The sequence below is a fragment of the Elephas maximus genome, chromosome 20 (genome assembly GCF_024166365.1).
Source record: "Elephas maximus indicus isolate mEleMax1 chromosome 20, mEleMax1 primary haplotype, whole genome shotgun sequence".
NCBI classification, from domain to species: Eukaryota; Metazoa; Chordata; class Mammalia; order Proboscidea; family Elephantidae; genus Elephas; species Elephas maximus.
Window position 1 is genome coordinate 38,138,541 of NC_064838.1, and position 18,435 is coordinate 38,156,975.

The window sequence follows — 18,435 nt, forward strand, 5'->3', positions numbered from 1 at the left end:
TTGCATATTGCTGTTAATTGCCTTTTGTTTTCAAAGAGCTGATTTGTTTTTGCATTTCTGGGGGTGGTGGTTGGGGGAGGACTCTACCCCTCTGAGTTGTCAGGCTGGCAAAATATGACATCCTTAATGGACTCTGCCAAGTGCAGGGCTGTCGTGGGGGCTGCGGGGGCTGCTGTATTAAGAGTGCACTTGCTCCTTCCTCCAGGCCTTTGCTTTGGGCGAGAAGCATCCCGAGTTTAAGGATGACATCTACGTGCCCTACGCGCAGTGGCTGGCAGAGAACGATCGTTTTGAGGAAGCCCAGAAAGGTAGGCCACACAGAAAGAGCAGTTTCTTTCCAAAGGGGTACTGCTGAGGTACACATTTCAAGAGGCTGCCCAGCCCTCCCCTGTGTAGGTCCCCACCTAGAGACTTAATCCTGGGGACATGATGCTTGGTGGTGAGAGACTGTGGGGCCGTGGCAAGAACAGGGGCTCTGGACCAGACAGACCTGGGTCTACCCCTCACCAGCTGCACAACTCGGGCAGGCTGATCTTCTGTCTGAGCCTCAGCATTACTGAGCAAAGTGTGGGCACTATTAAAGAGGTGCCTGAAGTCACAGAGCTGGGAAGTGGCAGCGTGGGGATTGAGTTAGGATGTTGTGAGGACAAGTAAGAGGATCCCACCAGGTGTCTGGCACAGAGCTCGCCTGCCATTTCTCTGCAGTGAATAGAAGCCCCGGTGTTGTTGGCTCAGATAAACTGGGTGGCCACTGCTCCTAGTTATTTCCACTGGAAAAATGGTCTGCAGGTGAAGTGTGGCAGTGTCTGGAACAGGAGCGAGAGGAAGTATAGAGCTTCAATTGATAATAATTTTAAAAATTGACTGCCTTCTCCGTGTCAGGCCCTGACTAGGCACTTAACCTACATAACCTTGAATCTTCCCAGTAGCCCTAGAGAGCCACAGAGGCTAAAAGTGCCGTGCAAAGTCACCAAGCGGCAGAGCCGGAACTAGACCAAGGTCTGTCTGCCTGGGAAATCCGGCTCTTCTGACTCTGTTTTGCTGCCTGTTTAGGAAGTCTTCTCGTTGAAGCTGGGTGTGTCATATTCCATAGCATCTCATTTACACTTCTATATGGTAACAGTTGCCACCTCCGGACACATTGCAGAACAAATGTCTCCCGTTTGGAGCTCCTCCGCTAAAAGCCCCCTTTGAAGGACAGCGTGTTCTCTCTGCTTTAGCATTTCCAGAGCACCCAGTTGCTGAAGTAGCTGCATGTTTGGGCAAAACACATCAACCTATCCATCTGTCTGTGTCTGCCCTTCCAAGAATCCATCGCCATAGTAACTTGGTACTCAGACGGGAGACTGGAGATGAGAGTGGAACAAAGGCAAGACCTTTTCCTTCTCTAAAAGCAGATTTGGATCATGCGAGTGCCACATGTGGGGTGCCTGTCACAGCTGGAAGTGCTGCTCTGGCAGCCCCTGATGTCCTGGGGTCTGGCCACGTACCAGGCACTCAGGAAATTTCCGTTAAGTGGATGTATGAGTGATTTTTTTTTTTTTTTTTACTTGTTTGGTTGTGAGAACAGAGCCAGCTCTTGAGGGGGTTTCATTGAAAAGCACTCAGTTGAAGACAGCCCGAGTACTTAAGCTGGGTCTCCAGTTTCCCTTTACCTGGCGAAGGCCATTTCATTGCCATAAAAGGGGCGGGGGGGGGGGGGCGCGGATAATAACCATAAGTCTGTTCATAATTCTTCATAAGCCTGCTGTGGCGATGCAGTGAGGTCATCGATGACGAAAGTGCTTCATAAGCCGCCCAGCCTGATAAAAGTGCCAGGTCTCGGTAGTATGGCCTTGGGAGTCACAGAGCTCTGCCCTGGGGTGGGTGGGACAGGGGCAGAACCTAGCTGAAGATGAGTAGAACCTGTCCTCATGCTTCGCCCTGGCATTGGGCCTCAAGACCTGCAAGTGCTGGCCAGTTAAGAGTGGTCTCTCAGGTTTTTCTTTTTGTCTTTCCAAAGTCGGTTGCCTTTCCCACATGAAAAAGAGTCTAACTCACTGCACTTTACCAGGAGGTAGCCTTGGTTATTTATAGCTCCCAGCAACGAAACGCCACAGATGTTCCGCCAAGTCTCCTGCCTCCAAAGCAGCCCCTGCAGGCCCCACAGAGCTCCGTCCTGCTTCCTCACTGACCCCCAGACGTGTGTGCTCTTGTGCCCCTTGTAGCGTTCCACAAGGCCGGGCGGCAGGGGGAGGCGGTCAGGGTGCTGGAGCAGCTCACACACAATGCCGTGGTGGAGAGCAGATTTAATGATGCGGCCTATTATTACTGGATGCTGTCCATGCAGTGCCTCGATATAGCTCAAGGTAAGTAAACAGCCGCCAGGCCGCTTGTTTTCCCCAGCCCCGCTCTGGTACCAAGATAAACATCGGAAGAACTGGAACGTTTTAATTAAAGCCCTGGGCTTGTTTATTGGGTGCATTGTCCTTAACCCTGTCTTGCAGCGGCACCGTCTGATGTGTCATCTTTCCCCAGTTTTCCCATAAGCACTGAGGATGGTCTGAGGGCCATCCTGAGGTTACAGTTGGAAGGTCCTGCCCTGCGTTGCTTGTTCAGAGCGTACCTCTCCCCTGTTACCTGGGAACCCGTAGCTGGACCTGGATAAGCAGTGGTTAAAAAAATAAATGAGAAGATGAAAAAGAGATCACTTTACAGTAACACTCCAGATTTTCACTCATCCTGGGCAGGAAAATTGTTTCAGGGCTGCTTTTTTTCATAAGATTTCCCATGATGCACTGAGGGAGTCTGGAAGCAGAGGGGATGGGGGCTGTTCTGCACTGGACCAGGGCCAGCACACAGGAGTGGGAGAAATGTCGGAACTGGAGACAGCTAGGTCACAGTTGCTTCCTAAACCGTTATCTCCCTGTCTGTGCTGTGGGCTAATCTGCCCCACCTCCTTCATAAGGTTGCCCTGGGTATCACAGAAGCCACAGCAATAGTTTGGAAACTGACAAGCCCGCGGGTAAGCTGGCAGTTGTACTGTTCTTGCTGGAGGCTGTGCTTTTGATAAGGAGTGGCACAGAGGGAAAAGGCCAGAGGTCGGTATGAATCAGATTGACTCTACTTACCTTGTCCCCACCCAGCTCCCCTGGAAGCTCTGGGTGCCGGTGGCCACCCTCTTATAGCCGTGGCTGGTGCTCTCCAGCAGATGCCCTAGTAGGGTGCAGTGCGGGATCTGGGAGAACATGAGAGAAATGTCCTCACACTCTTCCTGGCCGCGTGCCCTGCCCACCTGATAATCTCCAGTCTTGGGTACCCAGCTCCTAATAGCACCTTTCCCATCACTGCCCATCTTCACCCCTCCCCCTGGCGTGGGCTCAGGGTTTCGGAAGGACGGACACCAGCAACAGTGCCCGTCCTCGGTGGCCACTTGGCAGCCACAGACTTGGTTTGACACCTCTTCTCACCTCCTGCCCTCACTGCCTGCCCACTGCACACAGCAGATCCTGCCCAGAAGGATGTGATGCTTGGCAAATTCCACCACTTCCAGCACTTGGCTGAGCTGTACCACGGCTACCATGCTATCCATCGCTACACGGTAAGATGGCTGGGGCACTGGGCATGTTTTACAGAGCAGGAAGCCTCTGAGCAGAACACAAACCCACTGGATCCTGATGGACTGCTGGGGAATCCTGATCTCCTTTGGGGAGAAAAAGTTAGCAGCTTTGTTTTTCCTTAATTGCCTACTTGTTTGATACGTAGCAAGCTGTGGGCAATTGGAGCTGAGATGGGCCTTTCTGGTTGCTTGGTTCAGGCTCTGATGACTCAGGCTGCCCCTGGATTAGGCAGATAAAGGCCTGTCTGTCTTTCTAAAACCGATCAGGGGTGGAAGTTCCCCATGGGGACCCTCTCCTCTGGAGTGAAGGCCTGGGTCTTACCAAAGGCCTGGGCTCTCTTCCTGGCCCAGCCACTGACTTGCTGTGTGTCCTTGAGCAGTTCACTTCCCCTCTGTGCTCTCAGTGTCCTGTGTAAACCAAGGGCTAGAACTATAAACAATAGTTCTTTCTAATCACTGATTCTTTAGATGAAGCCACTTGAAATCTGTCCAGTGGCAATGAGGAACAGGTGACAGGTTGCCAACAGCCTCCTCATCGTGTGCATTCTGATCACGGAGCACTTGCTGAATGAGCTCTACTGTGTGCAAGGCCTTGTGCTGCTAAGCTGGAAGGAGAGTATCAACAATACGGCTTACCAGCTGCCATCGAGTCAGTTCCGATTTATGGTGAACAGTGTCTGCACAGTAGAACTGTGCTCCATAGGGTTTTCGTGGCTGCAGATTGCCAGGTCGTTCTTCTAAGGTGTCTCTGTATACAGAGTTCAAACAGTCAACCTTTCGGTGAGTAGTAGAGTACTTAGCCATTGATGCCACCCAGGGACTTCCAGTATCGACAATAGCCAACCTTTACGGAGCACCTATTACATACCAGGCAGTATGCTAAGGGCTTTATTGTATCAACCGTTTAATCCTTTTAATAATGCCATTTTAAAGATGGGAGCCCTGGTGGCACAATGGTTAAGAGCATGGCTGCTAACCAAAAAGTTGACAGTTCGAATTCACCAGCCACTCCTTGGAAACCCTATAGAGCAGTTCTACTCTGTCCTGTAGGGTCGCTATGAGTCAGAATTGACTCTATGGCAATGGCTTTGGGTTATTTTATAGACGAAGAAACTGAGACGCTAGACAGTGAGATCCCACAGACAGGCTGGTTCTGGAGCCTGTGATCTTAGCCTCTTCTCCTCCCACCAACCTAGAGACATCAGACCAGTGTGCTGCCTTAGAACATGATCCCTGGAGGCAGACACTGACTCCCACCCCAGCTCCACTATGTGACCTGGGGCAAGTCGCTGACCTTCTCTCTGCTTCAGCTCCCTTCTCTATGAAACGGGGAGAGTGATAGTACTTGCTTGATGGGGTGATTGTGAGGATAAAGCAAGCTAACATTTGGAGAATAAACCGTGACTATTGTTTTTTGTTGTTGTTGTTGTTGTTTTTATTGTTCTCACTGCCCTTCTAGGCTGAGCAAGCCCCTCCAGTTCTTTGGCCTTCTCAAAGTCCCTACCTCCCACCCAGGGCCATTCTTTCTCCCAAATTGGTGCTGAGCTCTCTGCACGTTCTTTGCCTCCTGGGAAAGTCTGGAGGCTCCTCTGACAGGTTCTGCCTGGTCAGCCGTAGGCCTTCCTTTTGTCAGTCTCTGCCTGCACGAGGATTGGTGGGCACAGGGGCCTCATCTTCACCTTATAGTCTTCTCTCTCCTGAGATGAGACCCCTCAGGGTCCTACATCTCTATCAGGTGCCCACCTGGAGAGAAGTCAGGGCCCCAGCTCAGCCTTAGCTTGTGTGAGCCACTTTGGGGCCCAACTTTCCTCTCCTGGCCCTCCATCCTCCTCCAGACCTGGGTGTCTCCTCCTGAGTCCACCGGGTACTGGTCTAGGCTGCACAAGGTACTGTGAGCATGTGGCACTCTAGCAGCGGCTGGCACTTCCATCCAGCTGAGGCTCTTTGTTGAGTCATTCCTCCATTCAGCAAATGCCTGCCATGTCACGGGCCCTGGGCTGACGCCTTGGGACACTCCGGTGGACAAAACATTGTCCCCACCCCTAAAGAGCTCCTCGTCTGTGGTGGAGACCAGTAAACAAGTAAACAAGCAGCCACAGTAAAAAAGCTTAGAGCACTGTCAGAAGCCTTCCTATAGGCGATGACCCCTAAGCCATGAGAGGGAGAGACAAAGTAAGAATGGGGCAAGTGAAGAGGAGGAGGGGGCCTCCCTGCAGAGGTCACTGTGTGTGAGGCCTGGCCATGCGTGGGCTCTAAAGGTCTGCCATCAGGTCCCAACAGAGCAGCTCTGACTCTGATAAGGCTGGAGGGGGATGTGACAGAGCCTTTCTGAGACACATGGCGTCCTTCCCAGACTGGACGTGCTAATCCTGGGTCTCTCCTGGTCTTTGGGATATTGCTTAGCTTCCACACCTAGCACAGTAACTGGAGGCAGGCTTTGTCCTGGCTCTCACCCAGCAAAAGAGGCAAGCTCAGGGTTTTCTGGGCTTCTGGAGCTAACAGAGGCAATAGAAATGTAGGTGGGAACTAAAGAGAAAGTGCTGGGGCTCTGAGCTGAAGCTGGGAAGCACAGAGTCCATCCTCAGGAATTTAGAGCAACGCGAGGCTCAGCCCTGGCGGCTCAGTGATGAGTGTGGCCCAGCAAGAGCCTTCAAGAAATGCCCATTTATTACCATTTAAGTGCTTGCAAAGGGGAGGGGTGGCCTGCTGTCATCACTGCCAGCTAAAGCGTTACTGGAAATCAGTGGTCTCAGTTTCCACACAGTATGCCAGATTTCTTTAAAAGAGGGTACTCTTAACCTTTTATGGACCACCTCCTGATGGGAAATTCCCCCTGGCCTGCTGTGCCGAGGCACTGGCGTCCTTTAGGTATAGAAGATTATTCATTCAGCTAATGTGTACTGAGTGCTGCTCTGGGCAGGGCCTGTGCCCGGGGCTGGGGCACAGGGATTAGCAACTGAGAACTCTGTATTTCCGTGCTTGGTGGTGCATCGGAGTGGCTGCCCTTGGAGAGCAAGGAGGAGGATGCAATTTCATGCCCTAAAGGGGTAAAGGCCCCTCTGAAGGCATACTGGACCGTGCAGCCTTCTAAACCGCAGAAGAGGCCTTCGCTTGGAGAGCTAATTGGAGACAACTCCAGCTCGAGGCAATGGAACGATTACCACCCTGGAGGCGGTGCAGCTTGCGAGAAAGACGTTCTTGGGCTTTGGAATCAGACATGGGTTTGAGTCTCAGCTCTGCTCCAATCTAGCTGGGTGGCTAGGGCGGATCCTCTCTCCAAGCATCAGTTTCCTTGTCAGTGCAGTGAGAATAAATTGCACACCTCACGGGATTGTGTTAGAGACGAGGCGAGACGGTAGGTGTGAAGCACTGGCGCATACATGGAGCCGCTCCGTTCCTGTGGGAATGACTGGAGGAACTATGAAGGGCCGCGCGGTCTCTGCATGTTGGCCTGGCTCAGCAGTGGTTTCACTAAGGAATTAGCTCCTGTTTGCTTTTCTCTCACTGCAGGAGGAGCCATTCAGTTTCCATCTTCCTGAAACCCTTTTCAACATCTCCAGGTTTCTGCTGCACAGCCTGACCAAGGACACCCCCTTGGGCATCTCTAAAGTGTATCCTTTCTCTCCCACTCACCCCGTCCAACACCTCTTTGTCTAATGGCCCCAGAAGTTCCTTCCAGAGCACTTTACCGGCAGAACCTTCCTTTGGTCCAGCAGCCCTCAAAGGAAAGAGAGCTTGCCCAGCTGCTGCTGTGTTCCTGTAGGCCAGGCGCAGCCCAGGAGGCTGAGGGGCAAGTGCCAAGAGAAGATTAGCTTTCAGGGCTCTCTGGGCTGGGCCCAGCAGTGGGTCTCTGGCCAACACGCTCTCCCAAGCCCTCCCGGAACCCACAAATGAGAGTGTGACCGAAAAGCTGGAAGCTCCAGGCCCTCAGGCTGGAATCTTGGGCATTTCCCCAGAGTGAGGGGTGCTTGTCCAGCCCAGATGTGTGGAACACCTGCTGGGCTCTGGGCACCAGGCCAGGCACTAAGGGACAAAGCTGCTGTCTCGTGGAGTCTGGTGATAGTCCAGTAGGCTGTGTACTGTGGCCCAGGGCGAAACGAGGCTGGGTTCCTGGCCAAGGAAGGCGGCCTGCAGGTGGGGATGTCTGTCCTGGAGGCCGAGGCTGCCAGGGGCAGTAGTGGGTGTTGGGGGAGCGTGGTGTGTGGGAAAAGCTGAAGCCAAGCCTGCGTGGGAGCAGGCTGGAGCAGGCAGTAGGACACGACCAGGAGACCACCACAAGTTTCCTTTTCCTCCAGTGGCCAGTGAGAACCACTGAAGGGCTTTAGGTAAGAAGGGGCCTGAAGGGTCTGTGCTACCAGAAAGTACTGGGAAATAATCAATACTTTTAAAGGTCTTGCGTGTCATAAAAGTCATAATTACCCCCCAGCCAGCCCCCTTCTAAACACCACTGTTTTCTTCAGCCCCTTCCCAACCCAACCCCTCCTGCTTTCTTTTTTTTTTTTTTTAACATGTTTTTCTTTTTTTTTCCCCTAGATTTTGTGTGTGTGTGTGTGTGTTAGGTGAAAGTTTACAGAGCAAATTACTTCCTCGTTAAACAGTTAATACACAAATTGTTTTGTGACATTGGTTGCTAGCCCTGCTATGTGTCAACTCTCTCCCCTTCTCCACTGAGGTTCCCTGTTGCCATTCATCCAGCTTTCCTGTCCCTTCCTGCCTTCTCGCCTTCACTTTTGGGCTGGTGTATCCATTAGTCTCATATACATGATTGAACTACGAAGCACATCCCTTGTGTGTTATTGTTGGCCCTATAGACCTGTCTGTTCTTTGGTTGAAGGTTAACTTCAGAAATGATTTCAGTACTGAGTTAAAAGGGTGTCCAGGGGCCGTACTCTCAGGGTTCTCCAGTCTCTGTCAGACCAGCAACCCTGGTCGCGCGCGTGTGTGTATGTGTGTGTGTGTGTGTGTGTGTGTGTGTGTGTAAACTTCCCCAAATCAAGGGGCGCCACACTGAGGGGACCCCTGCTGCTAGGCTGGTCAGTCTCACCCCAGGGGAGTGGTCACTGCCAAGCCCACCTGGCCTGGGCCTGCACCTAGCCCTTTCAGCAAACGTGTTCAGTTCAACCAAGTGCGATTGGCTCCCTGCCCTGTGCTGACCTGCTGCTCTGGGGGCCTGGGGCCTGACTTGGAGGAGCTCACAGTAGGGACAGATGAGGACCCTCATCTCCATGTAACTGCTGAAGCTGAGGCCCCTGGGGTGCCGCTCTGGGGAGGGGGAGCAGGAGCATCAGGGAGAATGAGCATGAAGAGGAGGCTGGGACTTGGGCTTCCGGTGAGGAGCTGCTGGGGGAGGGGGAAGTGCTAACCTGGCTGGGGAGGGCAGGAACCAGAGCTGACCTGAGATAAGAGCACAGGGCTTGTCAGCATCAGGCCACGGAACTCAGAGAACAGGTGAGATGGCACCTGAAACCGCCAAGTGAGCCCTCAGTCAGGTGCAGGGAGAAAGAAAGGCCCGTGCACCTGGGGCCTCTGTGCGCTGGCCCTGAGCACCTGAATCCTCAGGCCTCTGCCCCAGACCCCACCTGGCAGGGCTGTAGTGAAGGTTGGGCCAAGGCACGAAAGCCATTTTGGCCTGGTCAGGACATAAGATGAACCATCAGGGGACTGGAGAACCTAAGTAGAGTTAAAATATTGATGGGAACTTCAGTGTCTTTATCTCTGGAAAAATTCCTGGGCCTTGACATCCAAGAAATACACGTAGATCTCACAGAACTGCAAATGCTGTCCTCGGCCTACTGCCATGCCCTCTTGGCTAGCTAGACCTCTGCTGTCCTTAACCCTTGGACGAAGGAACACGCTCTTCACCCTGGCCAAGCAGAGCAAGGCCCTGGGCGCCTACAAGCTGGCCCGACACGCCTACGACAAGCTGCAAGGCCTGCAGATCCCTGCCAGATTCCAGAAGTCCATCGAGCTGGGCAGCCTGACCATTCGCTCCAAACCCTTCCACGACAGTGAGGTGAGGACACAGCCCTATGGGGGAAAGCCTTCCCTACCACCTTTGGTGGGGAGTCTTCTGATGACTTCTTGCCTGGTCTCGGGCTCCATTTGAGAGGTGGACTGCTGCACTGTCAGCTGTGTGCCACCCTGACCGGTCTGCCCCCTGGCTTGCAACACTTACGCCGCCACCTCTGTTCCCCACTCACTGCTGTGCTCCAGCTCGCAGCCTTCCCCCTCAAGACCCTGGGCCCTGACCACCCTTGCTGCCTAGCCCTCCCCTAAGGTAGGCCCCATGTACCACTGTGGCCCAGCCCCCCTCTGCACCCCTATGCCCAGGTGGACCTATCTTCACCTCAGCCTGGCCTAGGGCTGACCCTGGCTGACCATGATCCTAGGAGCCCCTGCCTCATCTCCTTTCCAGGACCAGGTTATTGCTCTCCAGCAAATCTGCGCCACAGTGTCTGCAGCCCAGGCCAGCCCTCTTCTCCAACCCAACCAATGGCTGTCTCTGTTATCTCCGTCTTTCACACTCAGAGCAGGGACTTGGTATCAGACAGACCTGGGTTCTAGTTCCAGCTCTGCCATTTTCTAGCTATGTTTCAATCTTTATGAGCCTCAGTTTTCTCTTTTATCAAATGGGGATATGCATAATACCTTTCCCACAGGTGGTTGAGAGGCTAAACGAACCAGCACAGGTAATGTGCTTGGCACAGTACCTGGAGCGTGGTAAGTTGTTGGGAAATAGTGGCTGTGGTTCTTGTCATTTCCAGCAAGGAGAGTAGTCCTGCTGTGCCCCTGCCTGTGAAGGAAGTATCTGGGGGCAGGGAGCCCTCAAATGACAAGGTAGCAGGGCCTCTGATATCTCTGTAGCTCCTCTGCATGCTTCACCCCAGCACAGAGCTTAGACAGGAGGGGAGCCAGCACCCCTGGCCCACCGCCCCTGCTTGCTACCCAGGGGGCCTTTCCGGTAGCAACCAGGCCACAGGGGCCACAGCCTGAGTCCAGGGCGAGGGGAGAGAGGATGGCTTGGTCTCCCTAGGCAGTAGGCGGACACGTATCTTTGCAGGAGCTGGTGCCCTTGTGCTACCGCTGCTCCACCAACAACCCGCTGCTCAACAACCTGGGCAACGTCTGTATCAACTGCCGCCAGCCCTTTGTCTTCTCCGCCTCTTCCTACGGTGAGTACTGGTGATGGGCTAGGGTGCTCCTCCGCTTATTGGCTACTCCTCTGAGTGTCCTCCTTTGTAAGTTGGGGACAGTGTGACACTTGCACTGCCTGACGCATATCAGGGTCCCCAGAAACAGTACTTGGTGCTGCCCAAATCGCACACCCACGTCCCGGAACTGGTGAGGGCTCAACATGGAGGACCAGGCTGGGCGGCACAGTCAGGCTGCAGGCTCTGAGCCCCACTCCTAAGACCGAACAGGAGGGTCAGAAGCACCTTCCAGTAGCTGGGCAGAGAGAGGAGCCAGCCAGCTACGGGGGCAAGAAGGAAGGGCTGAAGGCCTGCCCCCTGCCCCCCACACACCTACACACAGGCTTCCTCCAGACCTACGTAGGGGAGTGACCTGCAGAGGGGGAGGGGCACCGCAGTGGGGGATGGGGGAGGCCCAGGGCCTGTGCTGCTCTAGAATGGAGAAGCCTGCCCGGGAGATCCGGTTGTCCCACCACCTCACATGCTGCCTGGTGAGAGTGCCCTGCCCCAAGCTGCCTTTGAGGCCACCATCCCCTCAGCATCCTCCCCCTGACCCTGTGCCTTCAGAGGTCCTGCACCTGGTCGAGTTCTACCTGGAGGATGGGATCACTGATGAAGAAGCAGTCGCCCTCATCGACCTGGAGGCACCAAGACATAATAAACGGGAGAGCAAGTGGCAAGAGATCACAAGCAACAATATCCTGTGGAGGGGTGGGCCATGCCCTGGGGAAGACCAGCTGCTGCTGAGGCCCGGCCTTGTGCCCCAAGAGGAATTGGAGGGGCCCCCATGGTGGCAGGGACAGAGACCAGAAGTGGGCAGAGAGCTGGTCAGGCCAGAGGTGCTGGGAGGGGACACGGCAGGCCCACAGGCCCACAGTGGCGGGGGGACAGGGAATGTTGCCTTCACCTTTTCCCTGTGCTTTGTTTCCTGAGGGCTTCTAAAAGGCACAGGTTAGCAGCCATCATGGTATACGGTGTCTGTATTGGTGGCCCCAGCACTTCTAGACAGGCCACGTTTACATGCAAGTAGAAGAAACCATGACTGTGGCTGAACATGTGAAAGGGAATTAACAGCCTGGCAATGGTTGGTGACGTAGGTGCTCCCTCAGTGTGCCAGGAGGCTGTCTCTTCTCTTGGTATTGCTGTCCTCAGGTGGCCTCACTGTGAGGCAGCACTGCCCACCCCTCACATGGCCACAGAGCAGGCCACCACAGTGCCGGCCTGCACAGCTCAGCAGGAGCAAAGAGCCCAGGACACACCTTGGGGCAGCTTGTGCGGAGGGCCACCCTCAGCTTAGCCCAGTCGCCGAATGGAGGGCAGACAGGGAATTGTCCAGCCCTGGCAGCAGCGCTCCTAGGTGAGCGTCCCTAGGCCGGCACTTCTCAACCTTGAGTACACACACGTTGCCAGGGGCTTGTTAGCAGCAGCCTCTGGTTCAGAAGGTCAGGCTGGGGCCACTGAGGCTGCTGCTCCCTGGGCTACATTTTGAGGAATGACAGCGAGAGGAAAACCCAGAGAGCTGTTTGCTGAAGAAGGGAGACAAGGATGTGTGCACCACCCCAGATCACTGCATGCCCTCCTCAGATTCCCACTGTGGGCAGCTGACTCCAACACCCTTGGCCCCATTCCCGGTCCTTTCCTTGTGCCCCCCCATTCTGTCCCTGGCTCCGGCACCCTCAGCTTCATCCTCAGTTTCTTCCTCATGGCCCCCCTTATCCTGTCCCTGACCCGGGCACTGTTGGCTCTGTCCCCAGTCCCTTCCTTCTGGCCTCTTGTCCTGTCCCTGACTTGGGCTCCCTTGGCTCTGTCTCTGGCCCCTTCCTCATGCCCCTCTGTCCTGTCCCTGACTTGGGTACCCTCGGCTCTGTCCCCGGGTCTCTTCCTCATGGCCCCCCGTCCTGTCCCTGACTTGGGCACCCTTGGCTGTGTCCCCAGTCCCTTCCTTGTGGCCCCCCCCCTTCTGTCCCTGGCTCTGGCACCCTCAGCTTCATCCTCGGTCCCTTCCCCATGATGCCCCCATCCTGTCCCTGACCTGGGCACTGTTGGCTCCGCCCCCAGTCCCTTCCTCGTGGCTCCCCTCTGGCCTCAAGCACCACCTGCTTCCCGCCTCCCAGCAGCTCCTTAGCAGCCTTGGCAGAGTGGGTGGCCCCTGGGGACTTTCAGCCTTGGGATCTGCGGGAACACTCACCCACTAACGTCCATGAAATACGACCTCGAGGGCCTCACAATGCCTCAGACCACCCAGTGCTGGCTCAGCATTGCTGCAGATGTCGCTGGCTTTGCTGGCCGTGGTTTCCAGCTGGGCTTGTCATCTCTTCTCCCGTCAGGCAGGCCATGGGCCCCATTCTCACAGCACTCTGGCCGGCCAGCCCACATGAGCCGTGGTATACGTCTATCTGGGGCAGGCTGTGGGCCAGCAGTGCCTGTTCCCCCCTGTCTCTCAGCCTTGGGCACTGGGGCTGGGAGACAGGGTGTCTGCTCTGGCCTGTGTCCTTCTACCTGGAAACTGCCCCATGGCCCCTTGACGCCCCAACCCCTTCTCCCTGGAGCCCAGGGAGACACATGGGGCTGGATGGAGCTCTTAACACATTGAGTGGAGGGTAAGCCTGTTTCCAACTCAGGCCTCCGATTCCATCCTTGACCAGACCCTCCAGATTCTCAGACACTGAGGCTTGACGAGACTGTGGACTCCATGGGAGACGACGACCCATTTACAGCGAAGTTGAGCTTCGAGGTAAGCATGTCTCTCTGGGGCCATGGGGTCTGTGGGGGAGGTGGGTGGCATAGGCCCTTCTCTTGTCTATAAGGGGCCTCAATGAGTGGACAGGGCTGAGGAGGGCAGGCCCCTTTTCTGTGGGGCTGACCACAGGCCGAGGGAGCAGGCATGTCTTTGGGCCCCAAAAGTTGAGCCGAGACCCAGAGAGCATCGTGGGGAGGTGACATCCAGCTCGGCACAAGAAAGGGCTTATCCCTGTCACAGCTGCCTGGGGACAGGAGGTGGTGAGTTCCCCTACAGAGGTGTCAGCACGGAGGTCTCTGGGGTCTGCCCTGGCCACCGTCAAGGCTCTGGGATGGTGATCCCCGAAAGCGCATACCCAAGGCTGAGTGGCGGTGCTCCTCCCCGTGGCCCACAGCAAGGTGGCTCGGAGTTCGTGCCGGTGGTGGTGAGCCGGTCGGTGCTGCGCTCCATGAGCCGTCGGGACGTCCTCATCAAGCGCTGGCGGCCACCCCTGCGGTGGCAATACTTTCGCTCGCTCCTGCCTGATGCCTCCATCACCATGTGCCCTTCCTGCTTCCAGGTACAAGCCCACCTGTGGCTCATGGCTGGCCGCAGTGCCTTCTTTCTGTTCCTCTTCTGTTTTCCAAATGTCCGCTAGGGAGACCGGGCCCTGAGAGAAGCAGCATAGCCATGTCTCTTAGCGTCCAGGCCAAGGCCCTGGCCCCGAGTTGGGAAGAACAGGCCCAGATGTCCTCAGCCCGTCCCCACGCTCACCTGCCTGCTCAGTGCTTTCCAGGCAGAATCATACCAGATGCTGTCTTCCAGGGGACTACGGGTGGGGGTGCCTTGTGCCTTTGAGCTTCAGTCAGAGGAAACAGGGCCTCAGACCCTGCGCTTCTCCCTCCCCCGAGTCCTCAGACACGGGTGTCACCCACTCACTGCCAAGCCTGCCCAGCCACGCTCAGGCCCGTGGTCTCATCTCCACAGATGTTCCACTCGGAGGACTACGAGCTGCTGGTGTTGCAGCACACCTGCTGCCCCTACTGCCGCCGGCGCATCGATGACCCCAGCCCCTGACGCCCCACGGCTTCACCACAAGGAGGGGTTAACAGAACGTGCCTTGGGCCAGATGAAGCTTGCATTTCAGGGAGGGGCCTGTGTAACCACGGAATTCCTATTTATGGCATTCCGTGCCTTGTAAATAGCACCAGGAGATGGGGAGAGAACGTACATATATTTTCTAAGAAAAAAAATCTGTTACTTTCCAAACAGCGGCTCGAGTTTTTGGCGGCAGCCTGCTGGAGTCCACAGATCTGTCAGACCATTGACATGTACACTTGGCGAACAGATTGCCTCAATAATTACAAATAAAAGGGCTACTTATTTTCATCAGTGTCTGTATTTTAGCAAATCTTCATATTGTCTGCAACTTAATTTCCTTATGCAAAAGTGCACCTGTTTCTAATTTGATCCGAAAGGAACATTATATTTGTGTGCTCTTAAAATGTAATCTAATCGAAACGGCAATATGGGAAGGGGTAGGGGATCGGTAATTTTGTGTGCGTGTTTATTTATTTTGGTTTAACGGGGATCCATCTCAACAAGAAAATAAGATACCTGGCTCCAAAGATGGCAGAAGTTGAAATGAAGGCGCATGGGTGGTGGTCTGGCCGAGGGCCTCTCCTGGAGGTGCTGGGGAAGGTGGGCAGCAGGGAGGGCCTGTCCCCTGGCCCACAGAGGGTCACACCCCACCCTGAGACTTTTCTTCCAGCTCCATAAGCAGATGGATTCCCTTTAAAATTCCAGTAGGGTGCCTTCTCTTGAACTCAACAGTGTCCAATTCGGCAGCTCGAAGAATGGGTGGGTGGCAGACGGAAGCTGGGGGAGAGAAGACACCTTGCTTGGGGGCCTTTCCTGTGCCAGCCTCGTTTCACATGCTGTCTCACTTCCCGCACAAGTCCTGGAAGGAAGGAGTGTTCTTTCCATTTTACAGCCAATGAGGGGGTAGGGGGACTGGGCTGGGCCTGGGTGCTCCCAAAGCCCTGAGTGGTCAGGCCCTGAGTGTCCATCCCCAGGGCCCCTGCTCTTTTCAGCCACCACCTCACCTGCCCAGGTAGCCATAGTGGGCTTCACACAGGGTTCTGAGAGCAGATGAACATAGGCAGGAGGAGGAAGAGCCCATGTTGACAACATTCCTTGTGTTTAAATGTTGACACCCTACATGTATGAAGTGGGCAGGCGAGATAAGCTCCCCATTGTAGGGATGAAGCCACAGGTCTGGAGAGGGGAAATGGCTTGTGAAGTTCCACCTCCCCCCACCCACCCCCGCAGTGGAAAGGACCAGGGCTAGAATCAAACCCAGGACCCCTGCCCCGGCTGGACTAGCCCCTCTTCCCCACCTCCCTCTGCATCTCTGTCTGGAGATGAAGGAGGAAAATAAAGGGAGCCAGACAGTTGTACCAACAGAACTCCTTCGCTGAGTGTCTAATTACTTACCATCATGCATGCTCTCTATCTTGCTAAACATTTATTAATGTGTTAGGATTTCCATTAGCGAGTTGCTTGAACTGAAATAATTTGCATATGGCTGGAAAAAGAGGGGAGAGGGAAAAACAGCCCAGACACCCAACAGGCGTCAATCACAATGACAGATCAGATGGTCGGGGTGGGGGAGGGGCCCAGCCTGAGACTCAGCAGGCGGCGTCTCAGCTGAGGGAATGAGAGGAACCCCACAGGTCCTGCTGCCACAGGGAGCTGGGCTCTGAGGTCTGCGACACAAGAAAAACGCCACAGCTCCTCCTGAGCGCCAGACACCGGACCAAGCCCTTTCCATGCGCCATCCTACTTAATCCCCAACAGTCCCTCAAGGCTAGGTTCTCACCCACCCCCATCTCACAGATGCGGAGACTGAGGCTCAGTGACATCCACTTTGCTTTCAATGAACAAATATTCACTGAACCAAGATGGATTCAAACCCCACTCCAGCCTTGCACAGGGTTGTAGGTCCCACTGCCAGCTGGGTCCTGACCTGGGCGGGGCCCTTCTGCCGGCTCTGATGCTGTGCCTCCCAGCCACTGACCTCTCTGTGCCTCAGGCTCCCCATCTGTGGAAAAAGTGTGTTGCTGCTGGCCTTGACCACCCCTCCCGTGTTTCTCAGGATGAAGGCACAGCCAGGGTTACTAAGATGCTCACTTAAGTAAGGAGGAAACGGAGGCCCAGCAAGAGGAGGGCTGTGCCTGAGGCTGCCCAGCTCTGTCTTGGGAGGAGGAAGTGAGAAAGATTAAGATGTGGTGACTCAGGAAGAGCACAGGCCAGACCCGAGGCGGACCTTGGCTCTGGCCCTGCCCCTGCCCCAGTCAGCTGGTGTCCGTGGGGGCTCGGTTTCCCCATCTATCTCCAGCAAGGCTACTGCAGCCCAGGAGCCCCAAGCTTGGTGCTGTGTCTGTCTCTGAGCCCCAGTCTAGGTGTAAGCTGCATGTGCCAAGGGCAAGGACAAGCAGACTTCCCCCTGTGGCAGCTTGAACTTCCCCCTGTTCCTGCCAGCTAGCACCCGGCTCCTAGTTCTGCCTGCCCTTCCCTACCACCCCACCCTCATCTGCTGCCACCCCCTTCCCACACCAGCTGGCCCTTCCCAAGCTTCCCTAGTCTGCCTCTTGCTCCTCTGGGCTCCCTCAGCACTGGAGCTGGAAGCAGATCTCCACTCCTGCCTGCTGCCCCCTGAGACTGGGAGCTCCTTGAGGGCAGGGATTGTGTTGGATTCTTCTGTGTCCCCAGCACCCAGCCCAGGGCCTGGAGCGCAGAAGGTATTTGGCAAATGTTGGAGAAGAAGGAAAGAGGGTGGAGAAAGGGAGAGAGGAGACGAGTCGGTTTGTCTCCTTCCTTTATTTCCCCTAGACATTCCCAGCTGAGTCTTCCCATGTCTCAGCCTTGGTGACAGCCAGGTAGGGCTCAGCCTTGTCAGGGGAGGCAAGACGGAGGAGGAGGGAGAACAGGACCAGGGAGGGCACGTTGCTGACGGAGCAGCCCTTTCAGCCTTTCATGCTGAGGCTTAAGGGCTATTTGTGCACTCCCAGCTAAGCCCCTAATCCTCAGAGGGCAGTGTCAGAGCCTGCACCAAGGCTCCCACAGGGCTGGGGCTCGGGGCACCAAAAGATGGCCGAGTCTGTCTTCAGAGACAGTGCACCCTGGGCCCATAGTCCCACCTATCAGAGCACCTCACAGCTCATCCTTAGCCTGACTTGCCAGAGGGTCGAGGGGCTCAAGCTCAGCCATGAAGGAGCTGGAGCCCTCTCTGACTAACTTAGGTGTGGAAAGAGCTCAAACCTGAGGTTACACAGGCCTGGGTTCCAAGTCCAGCTCTGCTGAGGAGCTGTAACCTCTCAGCCCCATCTCCTCAGTGGTCAGGGGGACAGGACCCACCTCACAGGCCTCAGGACGGTTTGCTCATTCATTCAGACACATATTCATTGAGAACTTACTCTGGGCTGGGCACTGGGGATGTAAACCCTGCATTCTAGAGTGAGATGAGCAGGTGATAAAGAGACAAATAAAAAAGATTGTTGCTGACAGTGGTCAGTACTGTGTAGAAAAGGAAAGTTTGGGGCCTGGTTTGTCGGGCGGTCAGGGGAGGCCTCTCCAAGGATGAGCGTTGTGAGCTGATACCTGAGCGAGATTCAGTAAGAGAATAACGCTATCACCGATGTCTACTGAGCAGGTACTAAGCACTCCCAACAGCTCTGTGAGGTAGGCACTGCTATGATTCCCGTTTTACAGAGTAGGAAACTGAGGCACAGGGAAGGGAGGAGCTGGCTGAGCCCAGGCTGTCTAACACAGGGCCTGTGTCTGTCTCTGAGCCCCAGTCTAGGTATAAGCATAAGTCGTGTTCAAAAGGGCATGCCCAGCGAGGGCTGTGCAGCAGGGTCTGAAGG

At 55.2% G+C, this 18,435-nt stretch overlaps 1 protein-coding gene across 5 annotated transcripts in view; it reads left to right on the forward strand.

The window, feature by feature from the left end:
* The window catches only part of IFT122 (intraflagellar transport 122), a 69,566-nt gene extending 54,660 nt beyond the window's left edge, over positions 1-14,906 (forward strand). For 3 of the 5 annotated variants that reach the window (XM_049862415.1, XM_049862418.1, XM_049862420.1), the window contains 10 exons: positions 206-308; positions 2,208-2,348; positions 3,483-3,580; positions 7,109-7,209; positions 9,446-9,611; positions 10,659-10,770; positions 11,356-11,484; positions 13,443-13,522; positions 13,923-14,087; positions 14,495-14,906. In XM_049862415.1, the coding sequence (XP_049718372.1) occupies positions 206-308; positions 2,208-2,348; positions 3,483-3,580; positions 7,109-7,209; positions 9,446-9,611; positions 10,659-10,770; positions 11,356-11,484; positions 13,443-13,522; positions 13,923-14,087; positions 14,495-14,584 (1,185 nt within the window). In that variant the 3' untranslated portion in view covers positions 14,585-14,906. The remainder of the gene's footprint in view (positions 1-205; positions 309-2,207; positions 2,349-3,482; positions 3,581-7,108; positions 7,210-9,445; positions 9,612-10,658; positions 10,771-11,355; positions 11,485-13,442; positions 13,523-13,922; positions 14,088-14,494) is intronic. The other 2 variants (XM_049862417.1, XM_049862419.1) reach the window with 1 other exon arrangement.
* Positions 14,907-18,435: the final 3,529 nt, after the last annotated feature.